General features: G+C 39.7%; 1 protein-coding gene across 1 annotated transcript in view; it reads left to right on the plus strand.

Annotated features, from left to right (window-relative positions):
• LOC136262022 (DNA polymerase delta catalytic subunit-like) overlaps positions 1-19,932 on the plus strand; it is a 34,019-nt gene that overhangs the window by 3,345 nt on the left and 10,742 nt on the right. The window contains exons 3-11 of the mRNA XM_066056150.1: positions 1,264-1,374; positions 8,970-9,161; positions 9,273-9,361; positions 9,621-9,734; positions 10,335-10,448; positions 10,745-10,892; positions 16,180-16,275; positions 17,493-17,630; positions 17,985-18,086. Coding sequence (XP_065912222.1) covers positions 1,264-1,374; positions 8,970-9,161; positions 9,273-9,361; positions 9,621-9,734; positions 10,335-10,448; positions 10,745-10,892; positions 16,180-16,275; positions 17,493-17,630; positions 17,985-18,086 — 1,104 coding nt within the window. The remainder of the gene's footprint in view (positions 1-1,263; positions 1,375-8,969; positions 9,162-9,272; positions 9,362-9,620; positions 9,735-10,334; positions 10,449-10,744; positions 10,893-16,179; positions 16,276-17,492; positions 17,631-17,984; positions 18,087-19,932) is intronic.

Raw genomic sequence — 19,932 nt, forward strand, 5'->3', positions numbered from 1 at the left:
ACCTGTGCAGAGTCTACATACCTTCCTCAATTTGTCATGTACAGTATCACCTCTTGCCAACACAATGAGCTATGAATTTCAAATCTGCACCATTAGGAAGCCCTTGAAAGCCCACACCAGAAATGCTTAAGAGTTGATTTTTTTTACTGAACATCTGGACCATGCTGTGAATCATACAGTAGGGATCATGGAGCAATTTCTCACAAACAAAAAAAGAAGCTAGCCTCACATTGTCTTCCTAGTACCTTGGCAGTATTTATATAACCAAGCCCAATCAGTGCCTTTAGTACAATCAGAAATGTTTCCAACAGGTTACTGTAATTACTACCTGACTGATGTTATCAGACAAGTGTATAGCTAAAACTACAGCTTAATTTTTCACTGTTCAATGCTGCTTCAGCCCAACAGGTGACTTGGCACACCACAGTACATACAATACATGCTTCATGGACTTATCTGTGTCCTCCTTTGTGTCCCATTTATCTTTGCTGATGTCGATTTGCAGTAGTGCTGCACAATGGCTTCCCTGCCTTCGTAATGGGAATAGTCTTGAGTTTTCCATTGACTGGATTGATTGCAGAGGTTTGTAGTGTTCTTCATGTTGTAATGCTGTGTAAGGAGCTGAGCATAGCTGAAAACTGTAATGGCCACTTCACTATTTCAGTAATTGAGAGTTGGGGCACACATTCAGATGAAAACAGTAAGCCTGGTGGCATTGTTTGCAGTATGCATGGGTTTACCAGTCATAACAAGGTAAATGAACAACTACAGGGAAATTTTGAGAATTTTAAGTTCAAAAGGAATAAAAAGTAGTGAAACAAGAGAGGTAGCTAAACCTGAAGGTGGACATTCAATCCCTAATTCAGTCATGGGTATAGACTGGTGTAGAGATTAAATATCCACTAGTGTATCTCCAAGTGTATGCGACCTCCTTGTTTCATGTCTTTGATCCCTTGTATTGTGTACTTAACCCCAAAAAAGACAGGTCGTGTTTGTGTCAAATAAAGTAAACACTGTGGACTATGACCCCAAATAAGGACAACCTGCCAAAAAATTTGGTCTCTATAGCCTTAACAAGTAGTCAACCACAAATTTAATAAAGTTTATATAGTTACCTTATGGAGGGATCATCTTCATGCTAGTACAGTTCTGGTATCACACATGCATATATACACTTTTGTATGTTGTGAGATGTAGTGTGTAAATGAGTGGCACTACCAATCAATCATGCCGTCATGTACATATGTGTGAATTGTTTTGTAGTTTTTGCTACGTAATTTCAAGCTACGTTCATACTCGCTCAACTCAGTCAGTTATCACTTTCTGCAAGAACAGAAGGAGGATGTGCAGCACTCCATTATTACTGAACTTCAGGTCTGCTCTGTGTGTAGTGTATGGTGTGTGCATGTGTGAGTGAATTGTAGTGTATGTGTGTGTGCATGTAAATTTTAAAAGCAGAATTGGGATCACCTAGAAACAAGAAGGGATCCCCAGGGTTGGGAGAGAAACTAAAAGATCTGCTTGAGTAAATTGAGTCAAAATAGAGATTAGTAGCTAACCCAGGCTTGTTTCACCATAGATATTAGAGTACAGGGATTAGAAACTAGCGTGCGCCCTGAAACACTCCGCCGTTGGTGAATTCATGAGGCCAAAATAGTGTCTTCTGCTCTGGACTACTTTCTACGGGCGTGGAGTATTTCATGACAATCTCTTATGTTTTACAAGTACTAGGCAAACTCCTATTGTAAGTCTTGTTGTGAGTTTTTGCCGCCATCAATCATTTTAATCTCAGTTGACACGATTTTTTTGTGTACCTGTTGTGTTCATGGTAAGTTAACTTTCGACTGGCAAACAATGCCACAGTAACCCTAAAGTAACATAGTTTTGCATGGTGTACTTCATTTTATTATTCCGCTTGATTAATGCCCTTTGGCAGTCTCATCTCGGTTCTTTAAAATACTACTCCATGATTTATCAACTTCAACACAAGCGCTGTTATGCGAGGAACATCTTCCAGTGGTACTGTGCAAAACTTCAAAGTATTGCGAAGACGTTAGCACTATTTCCCCAGTGGAACTAGGCTTCTGTTCTTCGTAACAGGTAGACAAAAAACGGAGGTACCCACTGATGATCAAAATCGTAAATGGCGATGAAAACCATCCAAGACGATTAAACAACAGAAGCCAGAAGCATTAAAAGTCTTGTATATCAACTACAATACCACAAGGTGGTTGAAATCAACTGTAAGACGACTAAACCACAAACTGCCATCCTATCCGCATGGATTTAATCAATACCGAGGAGTGCTTCAACCACAATCAATGGTAGATATACACGGCGCGCGCTCGGTTGCCTATCCCTTCTCTCTAATATCTATGGTTTCACGACCTTTTCAGAAATCCCTTCATCTACTTTGAGTACTTTTTGCTAATCCATTATGGTTTGTAATTTAATAGAACATAAAACAGTTTTGCAGTGTCAGCATTTTGGCATACACAAGAAACTAATCTTGCAGCCTCCTAATACGTATGAGCATTACTACATATATAGCAAATTTGCTTTATTTTTCTCACATGCTGTTGACTGCATTATTAGAGTATTTACATGGCTGCTCTATTAGTGCATTTTTGATATTCAAATAACCACCGACATATATACTATATGTGTGTATGATATTAAGTCTCAGTTCCTGAAGAATGTGATCCCTTAACTCTTTACTGAAGAATACGATCCCAGTAATAGACATGCATTCCACACATTTTTGTGCATAATTTTAAATGCATTATTTTTTATGGTTCCACCCAATTTTATACAAATGCGCCAGACTTGCATTGAGCCTTACATCCTACATGTGTCCTACATTGTCCGAAATGTATACTACATCATCTAGTGTCGGCTACCTTGTAGCAACTAGAGATGAGCTTGGACCCTTAATATTTGGAAGCCATGAAGAACGCCTGGTGTGTTATGCACATGTGTGGCTTCTTGCAAGTCAGGCACAATGTAGACTAGATGGATTTGAAGAAACAACCCAGTGTCAAGGATCAGTTTTGTTGGAGATGCAATAATAGTAGCTCTGACTCCCAGTATGGTTCTTTCTAATTTGAATCTCCTGAAGTGGCTCCACATTATTTTTTCGTGGTCACCAGATGCTTTCATGATTGAAACCACACCATCAATTGCTGCACTGATATCTATTTTTGGAAGTTGATAAGTCATCTAACTACCATATATGTAGCAGGTTTTTATCACGAGGACTTTAATTAGTGTCGTGTGGCTAGACTGCTATTTCTTCAGGATGGCACTTATCGATTAGAGATTATAAGCATCCCCTTGAAATAGGGTTCGAAATACCTGACTGAGATTTCAGGGGCGTAGGTAGGAAGCTATTTGCTACTGGTCTGGTTCTCCCTGTGAGGGACCTGGGACAGGATGGATGCTAGGGAATGCAGTGTGCACACTAAGTGAAATGCGAAGCATGAGCCTTCTAGGGGGGTCTGGGGGCATGCCCCCCCCCCCCCCCCCTTTTCGTGTGTTCTGAACAGTGGCATCTTTCCAGTTCGAAAAACCCTTGCTAATGAACAATAGATTCTTATTAGCAGCTTTTAGCTTTCCTTCTGTCCCTGCTTTACGACATAAGAAACAAAACGCCAGGTCTGAAGCTTTGTCATAATGCAGCCAGCTCCATCTTTCAAACCACGCAGCTCTAAATGCTCGTTTTGCTGGGTTCTTATTACCAAACGTTCTGGTAGGATAGTTAAAGCTTCTCGGTTGATGAGGCTTGTTCAAAGCTCTAAAAGGCTCACTGACAGCTGTTGACAAAGTCGCAGATTGAGTCGCCATTTTAACACCTAAAAACGTATAGTTCATTATTAAGTCGTGCGCTTGTTGCTGGGCTGGGTAGCTACATTATGAATGCATTAAAAAAAAAAAGCTGTGAAAAGTGGTCCAGCCAAAACCAGACTAGCCGGACCAGTTCCTAAGCCCCTGGATTTCACACATTTAAAGGTGTTGATTGCTTACTAATTGTTCCTGGTTAAGTCTGCATGTGCTGCGGTTTAAGCAATTGGACAATGGCGGCTTTGAAAGTGCAGTAGAGCAAGTTGTTCAGTTTGTGAAGTTGGGGTAATTGAAACCAAAACAGTTAAAAGCTTTACAGGAATTTGTCAGGCCATTGTTGCTTTGCCAACTGGTTATGGAAAATCATTAATTTTTGCTGTTCTTCCTCTCCTGTTTGATGAACTATTGGGTATGTAGCTGTTGTTCAATATATAATGCCTTCTGTGTTATCAGGTGTATCAGATTCTATAGCAGTGGTGGTTACTCCACTAATGTCATTGATGCTTGACTCAAAAGAGAAGTTTACACAAAAGAGATCACTGTTGAGTTTGTTGGTGAGGCACAAGAAGATGAGCAAGCTGTTTTGTCAGTGGTAAAGGGAAAAATTCAATCAGTTCGGAGGTTGGACAATCCGTTCTATGATTGTTATCAGAAGGACATTGGTTGTTAATGAAACACACTGTGTTAAGCTTTGGTATGTACACATCACATTGTAAGTTTGCTACGCTTACAGGGAAGATAACTTTCGGGTATTGTTTGCAGAAATTGGAGACATAATAAGTCTTCTTCCAAAGTCTGTTAAAGTGTTAGCCCTAACAGCTACTGCAAGTAAGGAGACATTAAAATGTGTCATAAGCCGTCTTTCTCTGGAAGACCCAGCTATAATAGGTCTAGACCTAACATCAAATATCCAGTCAAACCAGTTGTGTTGATTCTGGAGTTGTACAATCAGCTAAATGATGAGCTAACATTAAAACAAACTGATACACCAAACACCATATTATTTTGTCAGTCTTTATAGCATTGTGCTAGTTTTTTTTTGCAACAATGGAGAGGTTGCTAAGAAAGAATTTACCTGAGCCTCCCGTAACTCAGCCCACAGTGGGGGGTTGTTTAGCAGATGTATTTGCTTCTGTGTCTACAAACGAAAAGCCTGAGATGCTGCGAAAGGAAATTTGTAAACCAAACGGTGTGTTGCGGTTGCTGATAGCCATGACTGCATTTGGCTTGGGAGTGGATTGTCCAGATATTGAGTTGTCAAGTATGGATCGCCTTGAATACTAGAAGAACTGGTGCAATAATCTGGACGAGCTGGGAGAGATGGACGTCTATTGTCTATCCTACAAAATAAGGGGAATAGGTCATTACTTCTGCCATGAAGGAATACGAGGACAATGTTCACCAATGTCATCTAGGAAAAAATTGTTCAGTTCTTCTCAGAGCGTAACAGTGAATTACTTAAAGCTTGTGAATGTTGTGATATCTGTACACATTTGTGTTTGTGTGATAAATGTTAATTAAAATTTATAATGATACATTGAGCAAAACATGATGCAGTGCAGGTTACAAGAGGTAGTTTAAATTTTTTTTCTTTCACCCAATCAATTATTTTATCCCCCCAATTGGTGGATTGTAACAGTGGCTTGTCCTGTATGTTTTGTGGTACTCCTTACCTGTTCTGTTATTAGCTGTTCCTTGATTTTGAATATGTCCTTGTTGTTGGAAGGTACAGTATGGTGACACTTTGACTGTGCAACATCAGATTCCACCCTGAACCTGTGTTCTGTTGTGCCCAATGTTTTGGAACCATGTTGTACAGTCTTTGGTGTGATGTTAGAGCCATTTCTCATTGTTATCTTAAGCCTCTTGTTTAGATGTTCCATGTGCAGATCAACCGGAATGTTTCTACCTACCAATTGTTCCGGTAGTATTTACTGTTCTTCTCCATTTTATTTCACACACCTGCCTCAGGGACAACAATAAGGTTTGGGTTAGCAAATTGACTGCTTCAATTATAATACCTTTGTAGATGAAAAATGGCTGCCATAAATTTCCAATAGCAGACAGAGTATTCTGTTTGCATTGCCTTCCCTAATAGCATCATGAAGTGTATGCCAGAATAAACCCATGCCAAGGAAATCGACAGCATAAGAAGTCACAGGGTCATTGACATCAGTGTTACCCTCGTAGTAGGGTTGGCAGGTTGATCAACAATAGTAACAGTGGTAGATGCTTCCTTGTTATTAAATGAATGTAAAGTACATTTGATTACTGCCTGTCCACCACAACCTGTACATTACATGCATGTTAATGTAACAGTATGACTTTGCATGCCATTCGGAACAAATTCTCCCAGTTGACTTGGTTCAAAAACATGTGAACTGCACAACACAGCTGCACCTCATACACAAGCCACAGTTAACTGATCACCAAACAGCAGACATGGAATGGGTGATACAAGGTGTTCCACTTCTCCGTCTTCTTGGGCAATACTGTAGTGGCACATTGGAACATGCAAATTAAACTTGTCCAGTATCTCAGCCATCTGCTTCAGTTCTGCTTCATTCTTAGGTTGAATCCCAAGTGGTACCAACAAGATTCACAATCTTAATGTTGCACTTGCTACGTGTGATCTCTGTGACAGTTGTTCAGTATATAATTCAGTTAGTATATGCCACTGCACTCTGGTCTTATATGAATCATTTTGAGAGAGATAATGTACAAGCACTCTGCAATAGTTACAATTACATCAAATGTACACTACACAATAATAGAAGTTACCTTGATGAAATCACTGATGACACTCTCCAAATCTGCTTTACTGGGTAGAATAAATTGTGGAGATAAGATTCTCAATCGAGGTCCATCAGGTAGTACCCTAGAAATCTAGTACAGTATAACCATGACAAAAGTGGTATGATTTAGTTGTACGATCAAGTCTTTGGTGACTTCTAACATTCATATCATTGCTGTCGATGACCAAGGTATAGCTAGGACACAGAATTGTGCATAACTAATCTATTGTCATCAATGGCTAATGTGGACATTTCCATAGAAGGCTGTGTCATGACATTCTGGTGTTGAAATTTGCATAGACTGTTTGTTGTGCATCACAACCAATTGTTGAGGAGATGTGACAGGCTGCTGATAATGGGTCATCAAAGATTTCTGCTATGGTTATAGAAAGTTCCTCAATACTTCCTCCCTCTAGCATATCCAGTACAAAATCATCTATATTCCTGTTTTCATCCTCCTCCTCCTCCTCCTCAGCATCAGATGTGACTGACACACAGAGCCACAAACACTCCAGTGGCTATCACAACTAGATATATCATCATCATCATCATCTGTGTTACTACCAGTAATAAGATAGCTATTGCGTTCTGCAGTCATGGGAAACAATGTGGTATCCTAGAGTACAATGTCATATTAAATTCTCCACATAATTCTCCTTAAGTACGTCTGCAAGACACCACATGCATCACCGTCAAACCCATTCATCAAACCTTCTACGACTTTGTTACTTGTTGACGGGGCCATACTCAACCATAAATATCTGTACACCTATCCGCAAACAATTCAATGTGCACAACAATACACTTTCTTAACTTACCTCCTTATTTGTTGCATTTGCAAATAAGAGAAATGAAAATACTTGACACGTGCTTGTATCGTTTCTTCAGAATTGTGCAAGCCAAAAATGATATAAACTGTTTCAGTGCCTTTGGAAAAATATACGATCAAGGCACTTCATGACCCAGTTCTTGCCATACAATTTCCCAGCTGAACTTTGCTATTTCTCGGTGGCCCTGACACTACATGGAGTTGTAATTTAAAGAGCAGATTTTCTTCATCTCAATACGAATACAATTAGCCACTGCATTTATCAAATGACATCTTTGTGCTTGATACCAGCAATAAAATTGGATGCTGCTGATCGATAATTCCTTCTTGATATTGACTTGACGATTTCTGTTCCGCCAGGAGTTAAGGTAAACTTTATTCCATCTTTATTTGAAACTTCAACCTATGAGAGAAGCCACTGTTGATGAAATGTTGTGCAAATAATATTATAGATTAGCTAATGCAGATGAGTCCTCAGACATATGTGACCACAGGCATGATGCACATGTAATAATACGGGTGAAACCAGGAGCTTATCGAGTCCAATATAGGGACTCATACATAGCATGTACTGGTCAAGAGCAAAGCCAAGTTAAAGGGGATACATGGAACATTTGACGACCATCTCCCAGAATATCTCAATGACTGTGGAGGGAGAGATTTGGAAGGACAGCAAAAAAAATGCATATGACAAGACGATCAGTCACATTATTGAAAGATATCCTCTGCCATCCATGACTTAATGGAATAAACTTTTTGTCAATCATACATCAGTTTATGAGTCAATGTAATGTCAACTAAGCAAAGGTTGTAGGACTACAAACTGCACAATGATGTATCATGTAAAATAGTAATTGTGTATGATGTCAACATGCAGTAGCTAGGTACATTCAGTTCATCATTTGTAAAATGTTGAAAATTTCCTGGGGTAGCATGCCCCCACACCCCAACCCCCAGAAGGCTTGTGCTTCACACTGCAAAAAGCAGTGTAACTGTAGCCATGCAATGTTGAAAATAGTCAATCAAATTTATTTTTGTTTGGCCATTCTGTCTGAGCATTAATTTCCCCTTATTCTGTACTTTGGTTTGTAGTGCACTGATCTTCTGTATTCAGCAAACCTTAATTGGTATAAGTAAAAAGCTTGACAAATAAAAAGACGTTTCATAGTTGGTGTTCTAGCACAGGAAGCATCATAGCAATTCAAATAACAAACCAATAGAAGAGTTGGGATTAATATCAGACAAGGATTTGAAACCTTATTGAGGGTGGTTTAGTAAATAAAATAGAACTTACAGAAAAACGAATGTTCTAATAGTGGTTCAGGCATGCAAATAGCCAAATAATCGAACAAATATTCGAATGTTTAAAATATTGCACCAGCCATATTCTGTATATAACTAAACTTCACATGTGTTCTCTGACCAACCATTAATACAAGCTCTTTGCCTGCAAATAGATAAACAAATCAATACATACTTTATGTATGTATGTGTGTACTGTATAGAATGGGACAGACCAGACTCGAAGGAGACTAGCCATATACTGTATGAAGGATGCAGTGCTGCCATTGAGGCTAATGGAGAAGTTGATGTGTATCATCAATTACATGGAGATGGCTAGGGTCACTGGTGTACCCCTAAACTACCTGTTAACAAGAGGTCAACAAATAAAGGTCGTCTCTCAACTGCTGAGGCAGGTCAGTTTTGCACTTCAGTTAAATGCAACGAATCTATAAGACTATGATGCTGCTCAAATGCAGTGTACATATGATGAATGCATTCACTACACACACTTGGTTTTGTTGTAGGCACGTCAGCAAGATCTGGTGATGCCAGTGCACAAGATTGAGAGTGGAGAGGAGTATACTGGAGCGACTGTCATAGAACCACACCGAGGGTAAACTGTGTGTTGTGTTACCAGTTGGGAGGGATCAGTATGGCCCTTTTCCATTAATGTACACACATTTAGTCCTTTAAATGATCAGGATACCTCACTGTACTCTATTAGGGCACTTAAACATGGTCAGAATGGGATGGGTGCTACAGCCACTTCATATTAATGCACCAAAAATAAGTTCTTGAAATCTTGCATGTTGTCTTCCCTCTATTCAGATAATAAGTGGAGACACTTTTACCATTTGTGTGTTCATTTTCAGGTATTACGATGTACCTATTGCTACGCTGGATTTCTCTTCACTGTACCCATCCATCATTCAAGCCCACAATCTCTGCTATACCACACTGCTACAGAAACAACCTGATCGGGAGAAGTGAGCTGAATGTGTGTGTGCGTGTGTGTCTGTGTGTGTGGGGCAGCATGCATGGCCAAGTGGTTAGGGTATCTGCCTGGTAATCGAAAGGTTCCAGGTTTGATTCCCAGCTGGGCCACTTTGGTGTTATTGTTGTTTCCTTGAGCAAGAAACTTTACTCACATCTACCCAGTTGTTAAAATGGAGACCTGGTGGCCTGGTGCCAACTGGGGAAGCAGCCCATCCAGCTGTAACATCAATGGGTACCTGGTGTTAACTGGGGAAGCAAATGCTCAACTGTCCATGTCTCATATAGCAGTTGAAGGTCCAGGTGGGACTTTGGGTGCCCACACCTTCAACTATGAGACATGGTACTGCCTGCTGCGGGTTACTAGTCCTGCCCCAGGAGGGCATGCCTGCACTGACTCATAGCACTTGAGTAGCACACAGGGCAATGCTGGCCACTGGGCAGCGTGACCGCCTAGCGGCAGCTGAAGGCTTTGTTTTGTGTGTGTAGTGTAGTGAGACATACACCCTGAGTGCAACACTTGCGAATTCCTTCTACTACCTGACTATACCAATCTTATTGAGTATCATGTGTACTGTGTCTCCACCATACAGGCTGAACCCTGATGAGTACATACGTACTCCGTCTGGTAACTACTTTGTGAAGTCATCAGTAAGGAGAGGGCTACTTCCCGAGATCCTTGAGAATCTTTTGTCCGCCAGGAAGAGGTGACTGCCACTATATATATATCAACATGTTGCATTGTTTAGCCTGTTAATGTAGCTAGCTGGGAAGTTTAAAATAAGTTACCATTTTTTAGACTACGTAAATTTCAATCAATCAGTATTTGGCCAAACAACAAATTTATTTGAATGGACAAGTTTACTATACAGTAGGTTTGATTACGTAGTTGACATTTTCTAATGATGGAAATTATAAGTGTTTTGCTATGCGGATGATAGGGGTTAATCCATCCACTGTGTGATATTGGGGTCCACCTGGTGTGTGTATGTCATGTTGGTAGGGCTAAAGAGGAGCTAAAGCATGAGACTGATTCCTTCAAGAAGAGAGTGTTGGATGGGAGGCAGCTGGCGCTGAAGCTTAGTGCAAACTCTGTTTATGGCTTCACTGGAGCTTCTGTTGGCAAATTACCTTGCATTGAAGTGTCACAGGTGTGTGTGTGTGTGTGTGTGTGTGTGTGTGTGTGTGTGTGTGTGTGTGTGTGTGTGTGTGTGTGTGTGTGTGTGTGTGTGTGTGTGTGTGTGTGCACTTCCACCATGATCAATGGCTGTTTGTAAGCTATTGGTTTCATGCATGTATGTATATAGTGGAAACTGAATAAGTATTTTGTCAAAATGGTTCATCTGCTACTCCACCACTACTGTGCATGGTTACTGCAACAAGGGATTCTTTTTAAGTGCACTTACTGTAAGTGTGCATTATTCAGAAGTTTCAAGGCTTTCACTGCTAAGTTCACCACATGACCATTTAAGTTTTAAGCACATTTCATGTCTATATTTACCTTCTAGTAGAGTAGCATAGTGCAATAGTTGTGTACTTTTTGATACAATTATGAAACTTTCATATAAGTTGTATACTCCTTGTGACATATATTTTTTGATATAGTGCCATCACGTATTTGACCTTTGGTGACCTTTACAGCCATTTTTGTATTGAAAATTCATCTTTTCGTCTTAGACATCATTTTGCACCGTTTCAAATTAAAGGTGCTGCTACAATGAACTACTCGACTTCTTTTTGAAGTCAATAGGGGATTTCATTCCAAAGTCATCATACAGTATGATGGTACTGTATAGTAGGGACCACAAAGGAGTGGGTGTGGCCCATGAAAAAACATCACCCAAAAATCAGCCTCGCTTTTCCCTGATGATGATGAGGCAGTATTGCTTACATAAAACTAAGCCCAAGCAAGTCTTCAGATCAATTGACCCGAAATGCTTTCAACAAGTTGCTACGGATTTTTTAAATTATTAAATGGAATTTTCTGCTGACCGACTGAGTAACTGACTGACTGATACCTTCAGGCAAGCGTAACTGGATAACAGCTAAGGCTACGGGCTTGATTTTTTCACTGTTCAATGTCGCTTCGGTCCAAGAGGTGCCTTTTGGCATACTGCAGTATGTACAATGCATTCTTCATCGACTCACTGGTGTCCTCCTTTGTGTCCCATTCATCTTTGCTGATAGCGAAAAGTGTCGATTTGGCAGTAGCATGTGATGGCTTCCCTTCATAACAGAAATTATCTGTATTTTTCATAGTGGCTACTTTGATTGCAGAGGTGCTTTTCAAACAGTTCTTGATTCATACTGCTGTGTAACAGGTTGAACATAGCTGACAATGAAGCGTAATGGATACTTCACTTTTCAAATGACAATTGATATAACTGGGACTTGCTAATTTATTTTGATGCGGTATGCGTGGATTACAGAAGTGCTTTTCGAACAGTTCTTGATTCGTAATGCTGTGTAACTGGTCTAATATAGCTGACAACAAAGCTTCACTTTTGCTGGAGCGCATGGCGCCATTTCTTTCGCGGTATGCCTGGGTTCACCAGTCATAATAATATTATTTACAAAGAAAGTTAACAAACAAGTACACGAAAATTGGCATTTTCAACTAGAGTAGGGACCAAAGCACATCGATAAAAAGTGCTGAAACAAGTTGGAGTAATGCACGATATTAAATCACAGTAAAACAAAAGGGAGTTTTATATCCCTACTGTGCATTTCCGTTATGGTATCTTGAGCATGCACAGTTTTTAATATCATGGACTACTCCAACTTGTTTCAGTACTTTTATCGATATGCTATAATCCCTACTCTAGTTGAAAATTCCAAGATGTTTGTATACTTGTGATCACTTGTATTAACCATGAAATTCTATGAATTACTTGCCCATTAGTAATTTATACCCCAAGGGCAAAGAATTTTATGACTTATAAAAATGATCGGGAGTTAGTAAAACGCGGAATACAGAATTGCGGAATAACGAAATAAGCAAAACTTATCTTTTGCAGATTGTACAAATGGTTATAGTCAGCCCTGTGCCAATGTAAGTGAACAAAGTTGAACAGAAGTATCATCTGGCCTCTGCAGGAACAACACAGTGTCTGATAATAACTTTCCTTCTGCGTTTCCCGTCACCAATAGGTTTTCATCGCTCTCTGTTGAATATGCTTCATTTGGACTCCAAAGATGCGGTTCCTCAAGGCATTGGTATTGAAGATTCACACTTTCAGTTCACTTTTGCATCATCTCAAGGAGCTGTTACGACTGAGAACATTGGGCCAACTGATTTTGAGCTGCTTGAGGAGGCCATTACTGCTGTTGCAGAACAGAAGACTTCACATTTGGTAACTTCAGCACCCCCAGATACCGTGAACTCTCTTTTAGTTGTTGCTGATGGAATTGCTTCTGAAACTCTGTGTGATGGGCAACCACATGATTTGAGGCACTCTGGTTATCAAGCTCACTACCCATTAGAATTGCCCCTTATCATCCACCCACAGTTAGTAGTAGACCTTTAGCACTTTCCGGACCAGATCTATCTGTTTACGAACTGATTTCTGACTTTAATACTACACACTATTCCAATGATTACCATCTCTCCATTTAATCCACTAGTACCTACCAGTTCCCACTTTTCCCCCTTTACCCTGTATTCATCCTTCCCCACTATGCCCAGTATCTCCCTTCCAACTTGACTGTATAATTAGTATAATTATTGTTTTAGCTCACATGTGTATGTTGTAATTTTCTTCAGGAACACATAGTTATATGCTCTATAGTAATTATACTTTATTTACCTTGTAACATATCTGCATGGCGCACCACGGTGATGGATAGAGCAGCAGCTGGCGAGCATTAAATGGGATGAGTGTACAACCAATCACCCTAGAATGATCTACCTTTGCTAAACCATAGATAATAGAGTAAAAGGGATAGGAAACGCAAGCGATTTCCGGTTTGATTTCCATTACACGTGACTTGAAAGGACAAGCCAGTTTTGTGCTCAAGCATGGGAATTAGTGTTCTAAGCGTAAATAGTAATCCAACAGACTACAGTGAGTATTTAGGCCTTTGTGAGAGATTTTGGCCAGAGAATTCAGACCGTAGATTTTGTAACAAAACGTATTGCATTAACTGTGATTGTTGCACACCGTCGTACTTTCGCTCATAGTACCTTCATGCCTTGTCCATACCACTTCTTGTATAGCCGGTTCCACTTTCGAATCTTGTGGTAAGCTAGGTGTGTCACCAACGCAGTCTTTTACCGTTGCGTTGTACTGCAAGGTGGTTTAAACTTTTGGCAAAAAATGGAAGATACTTAGTCGTTTCTTCAAGCAACAGTTTCTGTTTCACTCTGATATTTCCTCTGGTTCCCTCTGTTAAATGGTAAGGAATAGGTTTATCACAGTTAAAAGGATAGAATATATTTACGAAGAAAGTGAAGTGGTTTAAAGTAATTTTTGGGCTGTTTTTTTCACTTTCAATCTCCTTTAATTTTGCGTATAATTTCCTTGAGGGTTGGTACCATCCTAGTTCCCTCGATTACTTACTTGAGTTCACTGTAACGAAGTTTCACAGTCGTTGGTTACAAAATTCTGTCGTTACAACAATTTGTTTCTCTTTGATACAAGTGGAGCAAGCGTAACGAGTATGTTCGTGACGTAATACACGGATTTCCAATAGAAATGTACGTATTTTGTGACATCATGTTATTGCGTTTCCTATCCCTTTTATGTACCCTATTATCTATAGCTAAACTTACTTACCTAGCTACACTGTTGATTCAAACCTGAAGAATTTTGAAATCCATTTAACCACTGGACTTCCCTACTGAACTCTAGTGTGACTCTAATAAATTCAGTCGTATGCACATGAAGGGCAGCTAGTTTAACCTAAGAATAGAACTAGGTCTTGGCGTTTTGTAGCTACATCAGTATAGATAAGTAAGTTTAGCGAAGGTAGATCGTTCTAGGGTGATTGGTTGTGTGCTCATCCCATTTAATGCTCACCCAGCTGCTGTTTATCCGTCACCGTGGCGTGCCATGCAGAGCTGTTGCAAGGTGTAAATAAAGTATGATTGCTATAGAGCATGTAACTATTTGTACAATCTGCAAAAGAAAAGTTTTGCTTATTTTGTTATTCTGTATTCCGCGTTTTACTAACTCCCATAATGATCATAACTTTGTAGTGGAATGAGATACTAACTTAAAACAAAAGTCGATATAGTTCTTAGATCAACACCTTTAATTTGATGCCATGTTTTAACAGTGTAAAATAATGCCTCAGGTAGATAAAGACAAAAATGATTAACCCTTTCGCCGCCACAACCGCCATATGGCGGTTTTGATTATAAACGCCCGTAGCATCACATTCTAAACGCCCTGTAACTTCAGTCAAGCGTTTTAGTAGCCCCTGTGCTTATCCTGTAGTGGGCCATGCCTTTAAGTGAATGGGAACAGGGATAACCAGTCTCTCGCACTATTGCGCAGTTAGATGATGCAATCACGTGTTTTCGGAACGTTGATAACGAGCATTGTAGACGATTCTTCAACATGATAATGGCACTACTAACAAAGAGAAACAGTAAGGAAAGAGATTATATAGGTTGGAGTGGCGTATTGCTACTTTTGTACTCCTCGAAACAGTGACCTCGTGCTTGCATGTGCACTTGCTCAAATGCTTGAAAACCTGACCTAGAGATAATCACTTCAACTGTAAACAGGTTAGTGATGTTTGTTGTATTATTATAAACAGTGCTAGCCAGTAAAGTAGTGAAATTTCACGTTTGGTTTCACTTAGATCGATTTTCGTACTTTAAAGTTATATAATGGATTTGTGGTTGCTCTTGTGTAAACAGCAACTTCATAATTGAATTCCTTGTTCTATAGCGAGTAATATGATATATAGTTTTATAGGAGTATATGGTATAGTGTGTAAGTTACAGCAGTTTAGAAACAGTAGATTGGAGCCTCTACAAATTTGGCGGTGAAGGGATTAATTTTCAATGAAAAATGGCTGTAAATGTCACCAAAGGTCAAATCCGTGATGACATCATATCAGAAAACATATGTCATGAGGAGCACAATTTGTGTGGAAAGTTTCATAATGGTATCACAAAGTGCACAAAATGTTGGTGCTATGCCACTTTACTATTCCATCAAATTCATTCTTAAATGACATTTTTGTTCTTAAGGTTACTATTAAGGCATGAGACTCTTATCTTAAGACTGTGGTTTACGAGGTATCTGTTAGTAGCATCATGTTGTTGTTTAACAGTGTATTTTGTAATGATTAAAGGTAGATACGTGGTTGGTACCTGATACATCCTTACACACTCTGTAGTACATATGTGTTGTGTACAGTATGTGCTGTGACTGTGAAGGAGAGACAAGTGTTTTAATATGCCGTTTGTCATTTTCAAATATGTAGAGTGTCACATCATTTGGTCGTCAGATGATAGAGCACTCTAGACAGTTAGTAGAGGAGAAGTATTGTACTGATAATGGATATGCTCACAATGCCAAGGTGTGACTATTGTTTGTTGTGTAGTGTGTGCTACATCACTACTATTGATTCAGTGAAACTTGTTCTATTGTGGTCACCTTTTAGGGTTGTTTTGATTTCCCAGGTTACTATGGGGAAACTAAGGGACCTTATCTAAGTAAGGGTACAGATTACACAGGCTCTTACTGTCAGGTGTTCTCATTTTAAGTGTCCATGGTAACAGGTTCCATTGTATATACCGTATTCAATTAAATGCCTGTCTCAATTATAAGCTGGGGGGTTTCCAGCACCTTTGGAAAATAAATGCCTGGTCTCAAGTAGAGACCCAGGCTATTACTTGAGTCTACTGTTAATGGCTTTAATTGCTTTCCTTGTTGCTACAGTTTCTTCGTACTTGAGTTTAGAGCCTTCTGAGGGATGAAGGTACTCCGAGTAATCACATGAGTAATCCGGACGGCATGTAGTTATGTAAGATATAACTATTTTCCAATCATTTTAAACCTTGTCTCATACTTGTTTATATAGTCAACACATTGTATCACTGTTTTCTATGCTTAAATCCCATTCTCCCACCACCTGGATTTAACTAAACGCCGGGTGTCAGTTGGACCAATCCAAAATAAACTCGTGGTCTCAAATAAAGGCCCTATTCATTTACTGGCCAGGTCAAAAATACTGGGAAGGAAATAAAAGCCTGGGCTTTATACGAGGAAATACGGTAACTGTGTTCTTTATAAATTAAGTAATGCACACCACATTCATATTGTATGTATGGTATGTCCTAGCTTATGTAAAATGGCAGGCACCTGAACTTACTAGTACGTACATAGTTGAGGTTTCAATTTTCTAAAACATACCCTTTTATAATTTGACCTGAAACTTAGTATCACAGCACATAAATATTCTTATTATTTGTGGGGTTCTTTTAAGGGGCTACATATGTAGGTGTACTGTATATTTTTCAGGTTGCTTACGCAAACGAATGCAATCATGTGCTTGTTTCATGTGAGGATTCAAAGTTAATACTTGTGTGCTTTAGGCTATGGTTTTAAAATTATCTTATAGATTGTTTTCAATGTCAGGTTTTGCTGGCAAGCTGCTTAAATACAGCCTTGATATTTCAAGATATTTGTATCACAGATCACATGTTTAGTTGTATTTATTTTCACAAGCAACCTGGAAAATGCAGTATAGATTGGGTGATGTATACCTATGTTGTCATGTAACTATTGGATCAGGTGATCTATGGTGATACTGATTCAGTGATGGTGAGATTTGGGGTTTCCACGGTTGCTCAAAGTATGGAGCTTGGTAGGGAAGCAGCTGAATATGTGTCCTCAAAGTTTGCTAAGCCAATAAAGTTGGAGTTTGAGAAGGTGTGTGTTTTTGTCATTGTTGTTGTTGTTGTGTATATGTCACAGTCAAGTGGTAGAGTACTGGCCTGGTAGTTTGTATGTGTGCGTACATGCATGTGTGAGGGAGGGAGGGAGTCAGTGAGTAAGCATTTCACTTTGGTTTCTGTTTCAACACAACTACGTAAGCAGTTAGAACACTGGCCTGATTTATAGTAGCAAGGTTCCAGGTTTGATGCTCAGTGATGACGAGCAAGAAACTTTACTCACATTTTACCCAGTGTACCAAATGAGGACTTTAAAAAAAAAAAAAAAACATTTATTATTATATTGGAATTACATTACTGTGTGATGTGTTTGTGTGTTTTATCCCATCAGGTCTACTTCCCTTACTTGTTGATCAACAAGAAACGTTATGCCGGTCTCTTCTTCACCAAACCAGAAATACATGACAAGATGGACTGCAAAGGAATCGAAACTGTAAGGACATAACTTCATTTCTGCTATATCGTATTGCTGTTTAGCAAAAATGAAATAAGAAGCATAGACTGCCTGTACACCATACAGCTGTGCCACTTTGCAGGGTCATGCAAAAATTAAATGTCTAGAGTCAGATATTTTCATGTCAAGTGTAGTGCGGGCTTCGAGGGTTATACAGTAACACCAAATACAACCTTGAATACAACACTTCTCAAAAGCACATGTACAGAATCATGTGATATATCTATTCTAATTAATGTTACATTACGTGTATGCATATGATGTCTGTGTTCTATTGTATAAGAAGTAGAACCGTGTTGCATTATCCTAGATCTTGTGTCCTCACAAAATTAATGTCGAACAAAGTCATCGTATCGAGCTGGGGGTCTGTGAGCTCTCGGTAGTCTGATGTTGGAGTGTGCTGGTGCTGGAGACGTTGGCAGGTTTGTTGCACTAGTATATCCGGCTATTCTTGAATAGTGACCCAGCTGTTACATCACTGTATAAAGCTGTGTGGTGCTGCAAACTACGCGTGCACGATAGTCTATTATTCTAAAAATATAGCACAGCATACAATATGAATATATTATTACAACAATATTAATAGTCAATCAGTCTCTGTTACATCTCCCTCCTCTAAGTCAATATCGAAGACGGTCAGGAGGATGGATTGTAACTCCTGTTTGTGAGCGAGTGACAGGTCTTGGAGGAGTTACTGAAGATTCATTAGAGTTCATCTCAGTAGGTTCAGACCGAGGTCTAAGATGTGTGCGATTTCTCCTTACTTGGGTTGTGGGGGTTTCAACCACATACAACCTGGGAGTATCAGCCATTTGTAGTATTCTACCTGGGACTTGCTGCTCTCTAGTGTTCACCCATACATTCCGGTCTTTTGGTAGAGGTGGAAGCTCTCTTACACGATAACGTTTATCGTAGTTGTCTTTCTGAGATGCCTTAAACTTTGCATCTAATTCTCTAAAACTCTCAGTATAGGGCCATTGAGGGATGAAGTTAGCTTTCACTTGTGGCACATCTGTCTTTATTCTCCTCCCCATTAGCGCTAAGTCTACACCATGGGAAAGGTGTTGCTCTGTAGCTAAGAAATGCTCGGTATGGATCACCACAGTGCTCTAACAATCCTTTAACAATTTTAACTGTTCTTTCAGCCAAGCCTTTGGCTTGGAGGTAGTGAGGACTCGTCGTGGTATGTCTAAACCCATAGATCTCTGAAAATTCTTTCATGTCCTGGGAGTTAAATTGTGGGCCATTGTCAGATATTACTTCTGCAGGAATACCAAATCTTGCAAAAATGGACTTCAGTTTAGTGATAACACTTGATGATGTAGTGGAACTCAACTTCTCAACTTCCACAAACCTGGAGTAGTAATCAACTGCCAGCAGGTAGGCAGAACCCTTCAGTTCAAACAAGTCCAAAGCTATGCGCTCCCATGGGTGACTGGGTAGAGGTGTACTAATCAATGGTTCTCTGTTGTGGGTTATGGTCTTTTGGCATACTGTGCATGCCTGAACAAACTTCTCTATTTCAGAAGAAACTCCTGGCCACCATACTGAGGAAGACACCCGCAGTCTACATCGTTGGATTCCCTGGTGGCCATGGTGAATCTTTTCTAAAGTTTCCTCCTCGTGCCCACCGGTACAACGATTCTGGACTGGTAGAGAAGTAAGTTACCACTGAGGGTGAGTTCTCCACGAAATCTCCGGTAGTCCTTCAGAGCTCTACTAAGTTGATTCCTGGTAGGCCATCCAGACTTACAATAATCAATGAGTTTGGAACACAAGTTGTCCTCTGCTTGTGCCGTGCTGTAACTCCAAACGATCAGGACTA

Source organism: Dysidea avara, chromosome 7 (genome assembly GCF_963678975.1).
Source record: "Dysidea avara chromosome 7, odDysAvar1.4, whole genome shotgun sequence".
NCBI classification, from domain to species: Eukaryota; Metazoa; Porifera; class Demospongiae; order Dictyoceratida; family Dysideidae; genus Dysidea; species Dysidea avara.